At 43.7% G+C, this 17583-nt stretch overlaps 1 protein-coding gene across 2 annotated transcripts in view; it reads right to left on the bottom strand.

Annotated features, from left to right (window-relative positions):
* The window catches only part of nlgn2b (neuroligin 2b), a 156195-nt gene that overhangs the window by 16957 nt on the left and 121655 nt on the right, over positions 1-17583 (bottom strand). For both annotated transcript variants that reach the window (XM_079508568.1, XM_079508567.1), the window contains exons 4-5: positions 14007-14060; positions 7551-7700 (exon numbers count right to left, since the gene is read on the bottom strand). In XM_079508568.1, the coding sequence (XP_079364694.1) occupies positions 7551-7700; positions 14007-14060 (204 nt within the window). The remainder of the gene's footprint in view (positions 1-7550; positions 7701-14006; positions 14061-17583) is intronic.

Here is a 17583-nt window from a genome sequence, read left to right as displayed (position 1 = left end):
GTCTATACATCTTCATCTTCAGGTTTGATTTTCTGGGGGGATGGGGTGAAATCTTTTTAACAGCGTTAGTCCTGGCATCCCTATTTTGGGCAAAAATAAGTCTGATTAACCACAATTAACCACAGCCCCTATACTTTGTTGTACAACAGTACAGTACATAGTGGATAGCAGCTATTTTTGAGTGGTGCAACCACTCCCTTACAGACTTATGTGTGTGGGTGTCTGGGTGGGTGCCTGCCTGGCTGGCTGGGTATGAGCACGAAAACAGCATGGTTGTTTTTCACCACGTGTGCGCAACCTAACACTCACACAAACACACACGCACATATTCACTGTATATATGATGATTTCGGGTGTGCCAGTACAGTACAGTGACAGTACAGTACAGTAGAGGGTACAGTAGAGGGACCGGCACACGGTAACTCTGTCACTCTGCTCGTTCCTGGGGGTCTGGAACTCCCCCCCCCCCACCCCCGGGGACCCCCACATGGTAACTCTGTCATTTCTCTACCGTTTCGGACGCAGGGCGGCTCGCCAGAACCGGGCCGGCACCCTGGGTGCGTTCCTGTGGGTCTGGAACTCCCCCCCCCGGGAACCCCCACACGGAGTTGCACCACTCACTTCACACGGGTGTGATTTCTTTAAATGTATTATTTTATCAAAATCAATTATTTTTCCAGGTGTTGAATTATATTTACACATAGTACACATAGTAAGATATGAAGGTGCTTGAGCATAGCAGCAGATGTATACTGTGCATGATATACTTAGTTAATTAGATTAGTTAGTTAACTCCTATAGTGCCATTGCCGAAGATTGTCAATTGAAGCCTAATTTTGATACTGACGCTTAACGCCATTGCCGAAGATTAATGGCAATTGCGCTTTTATAGTGCATTCGATCGATCGAGCCATAATGCTACTTACGTTAGCTGGTTAGCTAGCTTTGTTGTTAGCACAACACTGGATCGCCCATCTTAGATCGTCGTCGCCATAATAATCCATTCTATCTGTTTCTTTCAATCGCATGTATCTGGTCAAAACAGCGTTTCTTTGACGGCACAGAGCTGGCGATGTGGAGCTCTCCAGTGCACCGGCATAGATCGATCATGTAAACAAGGCCTGTCTCGGCTCCGTCGAGCGTCCTAGGATAAGCTACTTCCGGTAGACTTGAACTGTGGCTTTTCAAAATAAGAGCTCAAATTTAAAAAATGCTGGCGTGAATTAGATCCTAATTTTTCAATAAATGCTAGCGGAGTAAGAGTTAAGGTGCTAGAAAAACACAAAAAAGACAAAGTCAGCCTGTCGTACATGAGATTAAGGTGCAAAATGTCAGTGCATTTCGACCACAATCCACATGAGGTAGACTGACACTAGTATACTCTGCAAGTAGGTCCATTTGGAAGAAAAAAATAATCTTGCACAAGTAGTAGGGCCTGAGTCTAGCAGGTCTAGTATGTGTTAATTGTGCTGAATTTCTAATTGTTAACTTTCTTAATGTGATTGGTTTTGGGTAGATTTATGGGAATCTAGCTATTGCTATTCCTTACATCAGACCACTAGATATAGCTACAGTATTTGTCTAAAATGATTACAAATATGTGACATCAATGAAACGTACTTGCAGTGAAATTGCTTCCCAACTTGCCTAACATCCTCATGAATGACTTACAAACAGAAACCAGGTTCAGTTCAATCAATACAATAATCTGTAGCAAATTCACAGCCATTCAAACAGCCCGAAGACATTCGTAAATCAGCTTCAGAGACAGCTAAAGCATTAAGTTGTGTGGGCAGTTAAATTACACCTTTATGAATCTGACTATAGCTACAGTTCACACTAGAAGACAGATTTCTCTGTGAGAAAGAAACACTAAATTAGCTTTAGAGGCAGTTTTGGCATAATGTCATCCAGAATGAAATTAGATTAGATCCAGTCAACTTTGATCAGCCTTCCATGAGTGTAGTGTAGGTAAGTTTACCGCTCTGCATGGCTGTGATGTTTGGGTAGCTTGCCAACTACAGCATTAAAAGATATTTTGACTTAGTTTGCACAAATTCTATCTAATCTCTAACCATCTACTGTATCCATTCATCCATCCTGTTTTAGACACAGTGAAGTGTAAATGAAAGTCATGGGGCAATGAAGAAGAGACAGAACACAGTGAAGACTATTGATCACTTACAGTAGCCTACAATGTGGGGTTGCTTGCTGCAGCGTATCACTCTTAACTGCGGTCAAAACAGCAAAATCATTTTGGTTTACCCACACAGTAAATATTATATACTGTATATTATGACAGAAAGAGAGAAGCATTTGTTTTTCAATGGCTCGCAGAGTGGGTAGTTTTTCATGCAGTGCAAGAAGGGGCATTTGAACTGCAGAGCAGGCCAAAATAAATTGAAAAGCAAAGGGTCTAGTACTTGTCTGTCCACCAGAGGGTGCTACAAACACCAAACATGACTCAACTATGCACACCCCTACAGTGTGTTGAATTGTTTAACTCAGAGACAATTGAGATAGTAGGCAGTAGGCAAAAACCAGTAGGCCTACCTTTAAAAAAAAAAAGAAAAGATAATTACTAGAGACAGCAAAACATTATTAGTTGAAGTGTTTCATCTCTCTTCCTGAGGTGAGAAATGTTCTTGCTCTTGCACAGCCTAGTGATTGTGGGCCTTTCCTCCAGAGTTCATTAATTAGTTAATTAGTCTGAACAGATGGCTGTGCAACACAAGACTCTCTAGACCTGGGGCAAGATGGTAGTAGAGGTGAGCACAAGAGTAATCTTAAGTCGTCACCAACAGCAAACATTGTAAAGATGTCTCTTCATTCATCCACTTTACTCCACAAACATTATTAGGGTTGTTGAAAACCTTTATGAAGATCCAGTGCAATGGGATTGTGTAAGGTGTTGTGGCCACATTGCGTTAATATGTTTCAATGAATACTTTGCATCACTGCCGATTTGAAAAGCACTTCTGATGGTTTATTTTTAGACCGTTCTCATCTCCCCCTTCTGTTTCTCCCCCCCTTCTCTCTCTCTCTCTCTCTCTCTCTCTCTCTCATTCTACTGTTCTCACAAGTCTCCCTCCTTTCTCTTCTCTCTTTCCTAACCCCCTATATTCCTCTCTTAAAGGCACAGGCTGCGTAGAATGTGTGTGTGTAAGTACATAGAATAATTATAATTACATTTTGGAGCCCTTGTAGTTACCATTTTTATTCTAATTCACATTGTACAAAGGGGTTGCGAAGCATTGCTGACTGAGATGGCACTACAGTATATTACTCTACACGTATGGAATATGGATCTGTACATATCTTTCATATGCACAAGGACAAACTGGTGTGAACATGAACAAATGTGTACGCACGCACGCACGCACGCACACACGCACACACACACACAGAGATAATCGCCTTAGTACAGTAACCCATTTACGTGAAGCATATCTGAGGGAAAGCAAAGGGGAGAGAGAAAGGGGGGGGCACAGTCTATTCGCCCACGTATCAAACATTTTCCAAAAGTGTTACAGGAATTGAGGACACTGCGTCATCTCTCATAACCACTAAGTAGGGGCACGTTATACTGTATCTCTGTCCGTGCTTTACACGTTTTGATTATTGTTTCACATAGTCTGCATGTACATGTCTCATAAATACATTAGAATTCACATGTGCACACAAAACATTCTCCCCTCCCCTTCTGTGTGTAAGACACGTATAAACACACAACAGACAAACAAGGGAATTAAATATTAAGTCACTTTTCTTTGTGACCACCGCGCTCTGACTCATGGTGCTTTACCCGTTCAAATCATGCAATAGAAATATCAGTGATGGGTCGCACACACCAAGAACTGCTTTAGTTTTTATTCTTGCATATAGTGAATAATAGACAAACGTTTCGGCTATCCAGACACCGATGAAGGCTGGATAGCCGAAACGTTTGTCTATTATTCACTATGCAAGAATAAAAAGGAAATGTATTTATTAACACTTAGCCCGCTAGCATTTATTGAGAAATTAGGATCTAATTCACCCCAGCCTTTTTTAACCCTTTCAGCGCTATCATTTATTGAAAAATTAGGACCTAATTCACGCCAGCATTTTTTAAATTTGAGCTCTTATTTTGAAAAGCCACAGTTCCAGACTTCCGGTAGGGAGCTTATTCTAGGAAGTTTAACAGGTCCCGTTCAACTGTTGTATACATGATCGATCTATGCCGGTGTACTGCAGAGCTCTATATCGTCAGCTCTGTGCCGTCAAAGAAACGCTGTTTGACCAAAATGCCATCTGGGACAAGGAATAGGAGATACAGGCGATTGAAAGAAACGGATAGAATGGATTATTATGGCGACGACGATCTAAGATGAACGATCCAGTGCTGTGCTAACAACATTGCTAGCTAACCGGCTAACGTTAGCTAGCCACTCTGTGTTTTTTTGTTGTTGATTGGAATATGTATTAACAGTTTGCTGAGATTACTATTAGAGCCAAAGAGAATGGATTCAGTTTTTCCCAGGTGTAAAGATAGCTTGCTATCAGCGAGCCAGGTGCAGATTCTACCGAGTTCAGAGCTGAGGGCCTTTTCAACCTGCAGTTTGTTCCTGTCCGAGACTAGCAGTGCCGAGTCATCTGCGAACAGGAACAAGTTGCAGTCACAAGCTGAAGTCATGTCGTTAACATATATTAGGAACAGTAAAGGCCCTAGTATGCTTCCTTGTGGAACGCCACAGCTCACTGGGAGGGGGGGGGGGCAGTGTTCCATTCACCTCCACCATCTGTTCTCTCCCCTCCAGGTAGGATTGCATCCAGCTCACTGAAACCAATTGCTTTAAGCTTGTTAACCAGTATGGAGTGGTTCACGGTGTCAAAAGCCTTTTGGAGGTCCAGCATGACCATGCCGCAGTATTTGCCAGCATCCACCTCATGTTTGATGTGGTCGCTCAAATAGAGAAGGCATGTGTCAGTGGAGTGGGATGTTCTGAAGCCAGATTGGAACTCGTACATTAATTTATTTGTGGCAAGATACTTTTCAACCTGTTCATAGACTATTTTTTCCATCACTTTCGAGATGGAGCTTAGAATAGAAATAGGGCGGTAGTTGCCGGGGTCTAATTTACTCCCTTTCTTGTGCAAGGGGGTTACTTTGGCCAGTTTGAAATCTTGGGGGACCTGTCCCTGTTTGAGGGAGAGGTTTACTATGTGGGTGATAATTCACGGCGCGCTATGAGCTTGTAGATCTGCTATTTTTCAATAGCTAAAGTATAACATAATGCTTAGTTAAAACACCAAAAGGGGTTCCCATCCAGAATGTACAGTACCCCATCTAGTGTACAGTACACAATCTCTTAACTTACAATAGCCAATCTACAAACCCATGCGTCGCAACGTACAGTAGATAGTAGATTCTATTTTCATAGAATGTTCGCCTATTTTCACTGAATGTTCACCAAATATGACAGAACAGGGACACTAGGGTTCATGTGGTTATAATGCACCTACAACATATCATAGAACGTTCTTCACACACAGTAAAATCCTGTAACCAAATGGACTCGGGTCCGCACACATTTGTACACTCGAGTTAATTCAACTCTCTGGATTTTTAGTGTACACCGGTGTGCTCAGCCTGCAAAATGTTTCCAATTTGTCTGACAGCTGTCGAAAACCATACAGGACACATGATTAAGCACCATGTAACAAGTGCAAATCAAGCGCGACAGAGCTGCAGGTGCAGCGACTCATTCCGCAAACTCTCAATTTGTCCTTGTCTCTCTGTCATCCACGGGTACTGTCAATAACAGTCTGGATCATGCAACCTGCCTCTGTTTACGGCCACGTCCACCCTTGGAAAGCGCTCCCATTTCTGTTTATCAATGCTCTCACATGTTGAAACAGGCATGTTGCAATAAACACGATCAGATTACCCAACCTGGCGACTGCCAATCGACTGTACGCAAATAGCTAGGAGTGCCATCCTTTGTGAACAGCCGAAGCCGACTCCAACTGATTGTCATTGGTTCAAGGGCTGGATATGCATTCACAAGGTTCAGCTTACACGTGCAGGACTAATACAGTACATGTATACAGTGCACACTGCAAAATCCAGAGGGTTCGTTGTAATTAGGTATGATATGGTAAAAATGTCATCTCTCTGTATTTATGCCAAATATTACGATATCGATGCAATATACGATATTACTGTTAAAATTTCATATATCAAGTGTTGAAACATTGAAAACTAAACATTATTCAAAAAAGTGTGTAAGTGAGTTTGCTAACGCACTGGACCACACACACACACACACCAACAGGAGCATGACAGAGGGAGAAATGGACTGGTGGTTTATTTTCCGAGGGGCACAGGCTAAAACAGAGCGATGTTGCTGGCTTTAGAAGTGGACGATATATCAATGATATATCTATAACACGATACTGTTTCCTTTTTGCGATATTGATATTGTGCATGTTCATAACTCGATAACGATACATTGTGCAGCCTTGGTTGTAATAATAATGGACAACTGTTATATGTGTACGGTGTGCTCATGTCATGTGGTATCCTGAAAACACACCGGAAACATCACACAGACACATTTCCAAGCTACCATTTCTAATTGTCAAACACACATCAAAGGTATTAACTGCTGCGTCAAACATATGTTATGTGCGGGGAATAAAAGTAGGCAATGAAAATACGATACAACAATAGTGGGACTCCGGGGAAAAGAAATGTATCACTAAATGGACATGGAATTATTTAGAAGGCTTGCTTGAGTGCTTTAATGCATTCTAAACAAAGAGTACAATGCTAGTAAATTGACAACAGAGAAGTTAACTCAAGATTCATGAGAGTTCAATGAGGGTGGGGAGGCCTCAACATAATTTGAAGAATGTAATAATGCATAATGATAATGCTATCTGTCTACAGTACCTGGGGCACAAAGGCTAATGATGTGCAATAGGCCTGGTGATATTGTGTGATTGCTTGCAAAACTCTTCCAAAAGCTATTACAAACTGTAGAGGAAATAATGATCTAATCCACTTATCTGTGAATTGTGATATTTCATTTGTGTTTATGAAGTTGTACTCGTGTATACAAAGTCAACTATTATGTTCATCCCCTGCCGATACTCACCCCTGAGCTCTAGCTCTCTCTCTCTCTCTCTCTCTCTCTCTCTCTCTCTCTCTCTCTCTCTCTCTCTCTCCGACTCTGTCTGTCTGTCTGTCTGTCTGTCTGTCTGTCTGTCTGTCTGTCTGTCTGTCTGTCTGTCTGTCTGTCTGTCTGTCTGTCTCTCTGTGTCTCTCTCTTGAAATTGGGTGTGTATCACAGAGGGTCCGAGGGGTATAAAATTGGGTTTAAAAGGCACACAGTTAAAATCAAACGTACTATTATTACTACTAACTTGCCATGTCTGAATGGTGAATTGGATGTGTCAAAAGCCTTGCATGCTGTGGTTATGGCAATGTGTTCAATGTCAATTGGGGCCTCCGTTTTCTAGGCTCCCAGCAGCAGAACGTGATGGAATATAATGACTGAACTTACCGAGCACTCCGAGGCGATAGTTCATGGTGACCACGACGACGTTTCCATAGGCGGCGAGGACACTGGCGTCAAACATATTCCCTGAGCCCTCCATGTAGGAGCCTCCGTGGATGAACAGCATCACTGGCTTCTTACGCCTGTCCCGGATGTCTGCATGTCCAAGAGACACAGACACACATGGCATAGTCATTTATATATTATAGACATTTTATGTCAATTCTACCTGGACAAGATCATACATGTACTATGTAGTCATCTATACAGTATGTGAGGTACAGAGGCAAGAGTGAGTCCTCCCTCTTGAACCCATTTAGGCCTGACCTCAAAATCTAAAAAAAAATCTTCTAAATCCTCCAGTTTTCTGAAATAAATATTTTCAAGTTTTTTCAAAAATAGCAGACCTACAAGCTCGTAGCGCGCCACTCGGTGGCGCGCTATGAGCTTGTAGATCTGCTATTTTTCAATAGCTAAATTATAACGTAATGTTTAAAACACCAAAAGGGGTTCCCACCCCCAAAATGGGTTAAACTCTGTGGGAGAGTGCTAACATGGCAGGTTGGAAGAGAATCGCATGCGGTGTTCTCATTCAAACTTGCTCTCACTGACATTGATGAGCATATAGAGAGAGGCCAAGAGAGGAGGCTGCCTTGGAAGACTAGAGGCCAGAAGCAGCATGTGTATATGCACGTATGCGTCTGTCCCAATGGGCCCGTCCTCTATACATTTCAATTCCGTCTGCGATACTGTCCTCCTGACTGACTGACTGTGCTGCGATGGTACATTCCCGAAATCCCGCCGGTCCCTCTGTGCGTGGAGCAAATGGTGTAGTCAGTCCCTGCACGCCCTCTGTCATTGGCACTGAAACCTCGTGCCCACCCATCAGTGTGTTGCTATGGTACGCTCTGTGAGCTCGTGACCCCCCCCCCCCCCTACCCGGTTGTCTGTGGTATGATCTGTGTGTCTTCCATAAGGCTACGAGAGCTGCCAGAGCAGCCCAGTTAGGCTGCACGTCTGCGCTGTGCAGGGCTGTGGATAATTCGTGTGAACGCCAGACCAAGTGGAAACATAAATAACAGCCATAGCATCTGTTTACCCTGATGAGCTTTGGCACTCGGAGACAAGAGAGAGAGAAAGAGAGACAGGGAGAGGAGGGGGGGGGGGGGGCAGAGAGAAAGGAATTAAAAAAGAGCCAGCAGAGGTGGAGGATGAGACATGACGTGAGATAGCAGGAATTAGATTCAATCAAACGATACATTGCGGGTCATACGTAGCAGGGTTCATGAACGGCGACATTCACACAGGGATTCGTGCCGTATTCACGCATCGCCACATACACACACACTCTTGCATAGGCAGCTGCGATGCCGAGTCGCTATGGAAACTGCCTCTCTCTAATAGAACTGCACCAGCCATTCCGTTGCACCGACTCACTCGGCGCCTGTTGCCGTGGTAACAAATTCCACTCACGTACTTGCACGTCCGCCCGCATCACCACCTGAATCTCAGGTTACAAATGCACTAGGGTGCATCACTCACAGGTAGACACACGCGCACGCGGAAACACACACACACACACAAACACACGCGTGCGCGCACACAAAAGAAAACGAGAAAGCATATTGTCGCAGTGAGGCAAAAACCTTGCACTGTATCTCTCCATATCTCATCTTTTTTTCCAGAAATGAATGCCCTATTTTAATTTGAATTATGACAATGTGGTGCTGAAGTAGGGAAAATAGACAATCTATAAGCTCACAACGCATCACATCACACGCAAAACCTTCGTCTTTAATGACCCAAAACCAGGACGACATGGTTCAAAGTGGTTAGGATTATGTGTGCTTTATAAATATTCTACCAATGAAAAGTATTAACAAGAGCTTGTGACTAAATCATAACTACATTAGATCCACAGATGGAACGCACGTTGTTTTGTTTTTTTGTTTTTTTATACCATTTCTGCAAAAGTAATGCTTTTGGACATACAGGGTTTCTACCTGACAGCAACATTATATACCATGCATGCACACACACACACACACAAGCACGCACGCGCACACACACACACACACACACACACGCACACGCGCACACACACACACACACACACACACACACACACACCTTTACGCATGACATTACAACACATATAACACGATGAGATAAGAACAATCTCTCAAAATGCATCTCTCGGTGGGTGTCACACTCCAAACCTCCATTGCTTTCTCTGTGCCCCTCTCTCCTGTGCCCCTCTCTCTCCTGTGCCCCTCTCTCCTGTGCCCCTCTCTCCTGTGTCTCTGTGCCCCTCTCTCCTGTGCCCCTCTCTCCTGTGCATCATGAGCCCTCGATGATTTCCCACAGGGGATGTAAACACGTTCAATTATTCCAGCATTACCAGGCCAGCACAGAGGTGTGACATGTCGCTGTTGGGCTGTCATGACAACACTCACACGCCTTCAGGGCAGCTCCCTGCTGCCAGTGTCTGGAGAGCAGAGAGTTTTAGGGGGGCTCTATAGCCGGACAGAGGTCCTCAGCTTCCATTTCAATAGCAGTGTGTCACTACAACGTACTGACACCGTGGAGAGATGAGGTGCATTTTTTTTGTCACCATCTCTGATATACTGGGCTTTCTATGGGGAGTGCATTTTCATCAGGGATGGTGTGTGTGCATTTGGTTGTGTGTGTGTGTGTGTGTGTGTGTGTGTGTGTGTGTGTGTGTGTGTGTGTGTGTGTGTGTGTGTGTGTGTGTGTGTGTGTGTGTGTGTGTGTGTGCGTGTGTGTGTGTGGGGGGGTTGGTGGCATGCACCTATAGCAATGTCTATGCATTCGTGTGGATTCATGCATACAAGTTATTCCACCATGCACAATTAATCTGTGACAAATCATATTGCCACCGAAACATAAGATTATATAACAATAACATGCTGTCATATATGTCATTAGAAGCATAATTTTACTAAAACGTATGTACCCAAACTGAAAAGACAATGAGTATGACAACACAAAAGGTGTGACATGAGTTTTAATATTTGCACATGACTCTGATCAGCAGTGTATATTGCACACTAAAAAGACGTAATATCATGTAAGTAAGTTGAGTGTGTGTGTGTGTACTGTACCTCTCCATGTGTGCATCAATATAAGCATGCCATATGCGTTAAGGTTTTAATTTAGCCAGGTGTCCGTGGGGGTGTGTGTGTGTGTGTGTGTGTGTGTTCACACGCTATGCCTGATGCTAATAACTGGCTTCCTGACTCTCACATGTGGGCATGCATGAAGGATTCATATTAAACCAGACAGCTGGCTTAATAACCATCAATTAGAAAGTAATGTAAAGTGATGGCGGGTGTGGTGTATTTTAAGCCCTGTGCTATTTTCATACATGCGCAGCGCTAAGGTATAATTAAACTAACCAAGTCTCCGGTCCGCCTGTCTCTCTGCTTACGTTTGTGCATGACCGTACATGTAGGCTACAATTTCGTTATCAGTGCCGAGTGCTTGTTTGGTGACATTGCCTTGAAGGAGCTCAGTACAAGGCGTGTGGAGATGGAGGGGTGAAAGGGGTTGCCCTGAGCCCAAAACCAAGGCCCGTATACGGCCAACAAGGACCTCACTGTCTTGCCTGTCTGCCTCACAACACTGCCACATTATTCACCCCTTTCTCTTTCCCTCCTGATACTACTCAATATCTGCCGCTGCTCAATGTAATGCATCAAGTCTTGATAGGACTAGCCTCTCCCTAGTCTCCACCATTCATCTCTGTTTGCCTCAGTCATTCACCCATGGAGTTCCATTTTAATTCTGGTCGAACAATTCTAAGCCAATCCAACACAAAACATGATTTGTTTTCTGCTCCATAGCAGACACAATCTGAAGGGTTAGATTTATTTATTTTTAATCCCAAGCACCAAATAAATCCCCAAAAAACCTCATGAAATTATGATTTACTTGCATTGATAATGATAGTACTGTGTTCTCCAACCTTTTTGTCCCCCTCACAGTGAGATCCTGAGCGGACAGGTCCATTCTTACACATTCAGAGTTAAATTAACAATCAGGTTTGTTTTATGTGTTTTATGCCTGATCTATACTGTCTGACAGATTTCAGAATAAAGGTCAAGCTCTATAACTCTCCCACCCGCTCACTCTTCCCTGTCTCTCTCTTTCCCTCGCTCTATAAATGTCATTTCATCATGCCCTTGTCTTCATTCCGACTATTTTCCTACCCCTCTGTCTCAGGCATGTCACACGTTGAAAATAGCCGATGTACAAGCTCACACAAAACTATAGCCGATGTACAAGCTCACACAAAACTATAGCCGATGTACAAGCTCACACAAAACTATAGCCGATGTACAAGCTCACACAAAACTATAGCCGATGTACAAGCTCACACAAAACTATAGCCGATGTACAAGCTCACTCAAAACTATAGCCGATGTACAAGCTCACACAAAACTATAGCCGATGTACAAGCTCACACAAAACTATAGCCGATGTACAAGCTCACTCAAAACTATAGCCGATGTACAAGCTCACTCAAAACTATAGCCGATGTACAAGCTCACACAAAACTATAGCCGATGTACAAGCTCACACAAAACTATAGCCGATGTACAAGCTCACACAAAACTACAAGCTCACACAAAACTACAAGCTCACACAAAACTACAAGCTCACACAAAACTACAAGCTCACACAAAACTACAAGCTCACACAAAACCCAAAACGCCGTGAGCTTGTAGATGGGCTATTTTCGGCGTGACGCAGACATATATCAAAGCATAAAATGTGGCTTCACCCTCCCTAGCCTCCCATTTGTCCTCAGTTCCCAGCTTTCCCTCCTCTTACATCTCTGTGCCATCGTTTCATTCCTCTCAAGAATGCTGCATGAATCCGTCCCTCCATCTTCAACGTTATAATAAATACCGCACAATTGGATTATATACAGTAGCTACTGCAGGTCTGAATCAGATGAGAATTAGAGTCGCAGCGAAGGGAAATTGAATATGCATTCGGCAGCCAGAAATGCGAAAAACAAAACGTATTCACATATTGCACGCACACACGCACACAGTCACACAGTCACACACGCGCACACAGTCACACACAGTCACACACAGCCACACACACACACACACACACACACACACACACACACACACACACACACACACACACACACACACACACACACACACACACACACACACACACACACACACACACACACACACGTGTCAAATGCAGGTACACTAGATCTTGCTTGTATAGGTTGCTTTTCAGCACTGGCAACATGGATCTTTGGAGCTTTAGTGTATCATCAGATAAAATGCTTCATAGCAGCAGAAGATACTGGAATCTTTAAAGTTCAACCTTTTCTGATACTGAAGCATAGAGGACTATATCTTTTAAACAGATAATTTTGGTGGAATTACACACACACATAGTGTCACAAACACACACACACACACACACACACACACACACACACACACACACACACACACACACACACACACACACACACACACACACACACACACACACACACACACACACACACACACACACACACACACACACACACACACACACACACACACGCACAAATATATACATATAAACACACACATATACAAAAAGAAATATTCATTTATATAAGTAATCTTTTTTACACAGCCTGCATGCAAAAATCAAGGTGCAGGTTTTGTAAAGAGTGACTATTGATTTTTCTTCTGTGCTGCACAGAGGACAGTCCGAACATCAGCGTGTGGGTGATCAACTGCATAGCAACCAAGTCAATTAGCTCCCCTGAGATCTAAGCCACCTAAAAAAAAAAAAAAAACTATCCTGTGTGAAAACAATTGGTTTGTGTGTGCTTATTTATGTATTCTCAGTTGTATGCGTATTGTGGAAAGCAGAGAGAGAGAGAGAGAGAGAGAGAGAGAGAGAGAGAGAGAGAGAGAGAGAGAGAGAGAGAGAGAGAGAGAGAGAGAGAGAGAGAGAGAGACAGAGACAGAGACAGAGACAGATAGACAGATAGACAGATAGACAGAGAGAGAGAGAGAGAGAGATTGTGTGTAGGGGAGAGAGAGACAGAGACAGATAGACAGATAGATAGACAGATAGATAGAGATAGAGAGAGAGATATTGTGTGTAGGGGAGAGAGAGACAGAGAATGAGAGCTTGCATAAGGAAAATCAGCATTCTAATAAGAAAAGATAAGAAAGCAGAGTGTGCATCTATTTACCATTCAGCCTATCATAATGTAGACATGTGGAAGACAATTTAATGTGAACGCGCAAGAAAGAGAAGATGATTATAGATAAACAAACACAGACTCAAACACATTAATATCTTTTTCAGTGAATGCATCTCCCAGGAGTTTGAAAAAACACAAACAAAAGGGGACAGGGAAATGGAAAACAGAATAAAAGCATGCAATAAATATACCTTCATCCCTGGGTCTGTTCATTGTAGACTCGTCGTGCTTTTTTGTGAGCGGACCTATAGTTAAGAAAACAAAACAAAGTGGGGAGAGACAAAGGACAACTTTCAAAAAGATTGCATTTAGAGAAAAAGGCAAAGGTAACAAGAAAGCAATGGAGGAGGAAGAAAACAGTACAGTACATGCCATCCATAAAATATCATCACAGTTTCTCATTGAATTATTACTGCATGCAACCAAACAGCATAGTAAATACTCCTGTACCCACAGTCCTGTATAGGAAGTTAGTTATATGAACGAATGAGCTAATATTTTCCTTCAACCTTTTCCCCATCTGCGCTCTGTCTACACATTGGCACTTTGTAGTAAAATCTATGAGAAGAATCAAGCCATCCTTTTTTTTCCAGATGAAAGAAAGGAATGGAATGCTACACCATTGTGGAGTGCGGTCCAAACCAGACCTGTACTGGGCTGCAGCCCTCAGGCAATAGGCATTCTACTCTAGCTCCACCGAGACTGGACTGTCAAACTGCAGAACAACACTGAAGATATGCGCGTGTGCATGGCACACACACACACACGCACGCACGCACGCGCGCACGCACGCACACGCGCACGCACGCACGCGCGCACGCACGCACGCACGCACGCGCACACACACACACACACACACACACTGTGGATAGACAAAATGGCAACATTCACCCTGAGGTGTCAGTGTTTAAGTATACATCCCATCTACTATCATATACTATCTTGTATTGCTGCAGTAGGCAATGAGGGTTATTTTCAATATCTACACGGTCGGCCAGTGAGGGTTTTTGACAGGATTTCCCTCAACAAGGTCAAACAAGGCAGCCACATTAATGGTAACACCAGTGAAATGCCCCATAGGGTACTACAGACAATGACTAAGATTCACTGGGCCGATCAACTAATGCCCTGGTCTGCAGACCTCTGTAAGCCTAGCCCATAGAGACCCATTTAAACTGGATGTTCCCTTATTTATTACCATTTGTTTGTGGCCTTTTCTGTCGTTTGTACAACATTCTAGATTCACACAGTGCTCCCCGTCTTCACAACATAATGGTGTTTTGACAACCTGCCCCCCCCCCCCCCCCCCCCCCCCCCCCACACACACACACACACACACACACACACACACACACACACACACACACACACACACACACACACACACACACACACACACACACACACACACACACACACACACACACACACACACACACACACACACACACACACACACACGTAAATACACACTTCATGCACAGCAACCCAGCATGCTAAAGTGCTCCGTCGACACCACCTCCCTCAGGGCTAAATTATATCGACAAAGCATCATATAATACATACTGATATACAAGTATGTACAGTATGTACACTACTGTACTGTATACATGTGCATGTGATTTGCAATGTGTTCAAAAAATACAATTTCTTCTGACATAATGCAAACCAGTATTAACAATATTTGCCTGAGATTCTATACAACGACTACCGGTAAACTTTGTTTAGGAAGATGCCTGAAAGATTTTTTTCCCTCAAAAAAAAAACTGCACCCTCTCGTGATATGGATATTGAATTTATTAGTCAATAACACAATATGTTTTTCTCTATACATTTGCAGCTCTATCTCACATCATATTCTCTTTTCCTCGGCAGAGGCGATGCGGTCTCCCGTTTGAAGTAATACTGTACTCTCTGTAGGATTCAAGAGGTTTATCATTCTGCCAGTGAGCTAATGATATATCTTCTGTCTCATAGGAGCCTTATAGTTGGCTAATAACATGCTTTCTGCTGCAAATGCTTTGCAACCACTGCCAGAAAAATGAATCCGCTCTAAAATGGTACAGCACAATCCACAGTGCTACGGGTCCATTTGGTTACATTAGCACACTCTCATGGATAAATTAACACTGAGGTTTTTTTTGTTGTTTTTTACTGTGCGGATGCTAAATAAGACACAAAGTATTCCATCAGTGCTTCTATGTAAATGTGATTTCCTGATAATAAAAATGCTTTGTCTTCCGTTTAAACGGTCATGGATCGATGCTGAATAGATTTGCTGCCTCCACCCATGCAGTCGCCCCCATGTAAGGTCCTGTTCCAGTAAGGGCTTCCTGGGTGTGGTGGATGATAGTTGGTAGCGTACTGGCTCTGTAGTGCAGGGCAGACAGGTATACAAGGCTGGTAATGGACAGAAAGGTACATTAGTACCGCGCCTAGTCAGCACTTCCCCCTTCACTTAGCACCACTCCAAAACCACACCTCACCGCTTAATGGAGCCTACTCTGAAATCATACCTACTCTAATATCCATTAAACAGCTTAAGCTATACACAGGGAGCAGCTCCACTGAAATGGACCCTCGCTCTCTTTGAAACTGGCCGCCAGACTTCCGCTAGCCTCGCGGAGCTATATGCGAGAGGAGACAAAATGAGGAATGACCGCTGAATCTGCTGGCTCCGCTCGGCAGTTAAAAGAAAGCTTCTTTTGGAGATGCGAATGTGGGTTTTTTTCTTGGGTTATCCTTTTTTGGGGAGTAGGAAAAGAACTTGAACATGACAGACAGTTATGAGAGCTAACTTTAAGCCCTGCTGAGATAAAAAGGAGGAGAACAGAACAGAACAGACAGAACAGTCTTAGCTGATGTTCCTCACTGTAGTAATAGGCCTCCTATTCAGCGGTGACAGTCTCTAAAACCGTGATTTTAAAAAGAGGCCAGCATTCCTACAACTTCATAGAGGCCATGTACTGTATTAACCATACTAGATGTAGCTCATCAAGTGAATACATACGCAAGGGAATATAAAGAAGTCTTTGTTTTTGCTGTTAACATTATAAGCAATTCCCTACGGGGTGCGCACGCTTATCCGACACACCAAAAGTCTGACATGCGTAGGTCCGAAATGCGTCAAAATAACACATAGAATATCTAAATACTGAATCAAGCAACTTAAAAAAACTGTCTGGGGGTGCTCACAAACGCCAGAGTAGACGACAGAATGACAGCAAACATGTATGAAAGTGAAATATCCCTTTTGTGCACCACCTTGCCGGAAGCAGACATCCGACTGACCTTCTGGCGTAAGGGGAAGACGCTGTGTGAAATCCAATGGCCCTATGAAGGATCACTTAGCGTCGGTTTGCCTCAGAGGGCATTGGCCCTAACGCACTGTAACTCCTTCCCTCAGTCAACAGTGTTTGTGCTCGGTTCAGTGGAGCCGTTGGCCGAAGCTCAAGCTGTCTCCTGTCCCCTTCCATTTCCCCGCTGCAGTAAACGAGATGAAGCTGCAGTATGTCATGTCTGTGCAGCCCTGTAGGTCTGACAAGTTGTCAGGACACAGCTTCCATCCCAGCAACACCCACACACACCCCAACCTCCACCCCCACCACTACATGAGGCAGCAGCTTCCAGCACTCCCAGTCCCACCCATAGCTCTCCTCTCCATCACTCAGTCCTCAGCAGCCTCCAGCCCCGTCCCCTGCCCTGTGCTGCCTTACCACCCTGACTACTGAAATATGGTTTTTAATAAAGAGGACGGTAAAATGGCTG

The sequence above is a fragment of the Electrona antarctica genome, assembly GCF_951216825.1.
Source record: "Electrona antarctica genome assembly, chromosome: 8".
NCBI classification, from domain to species: domain Eukaryota; kingdom Metazoa; phylum Chordata; class Actinopteri; order Myctophiformes; family Myctophidae; genus Electrona; species Electrona antarctica.
This window is presented reverse-complemented; position numbering and strand designations above follow the sequence as displayed.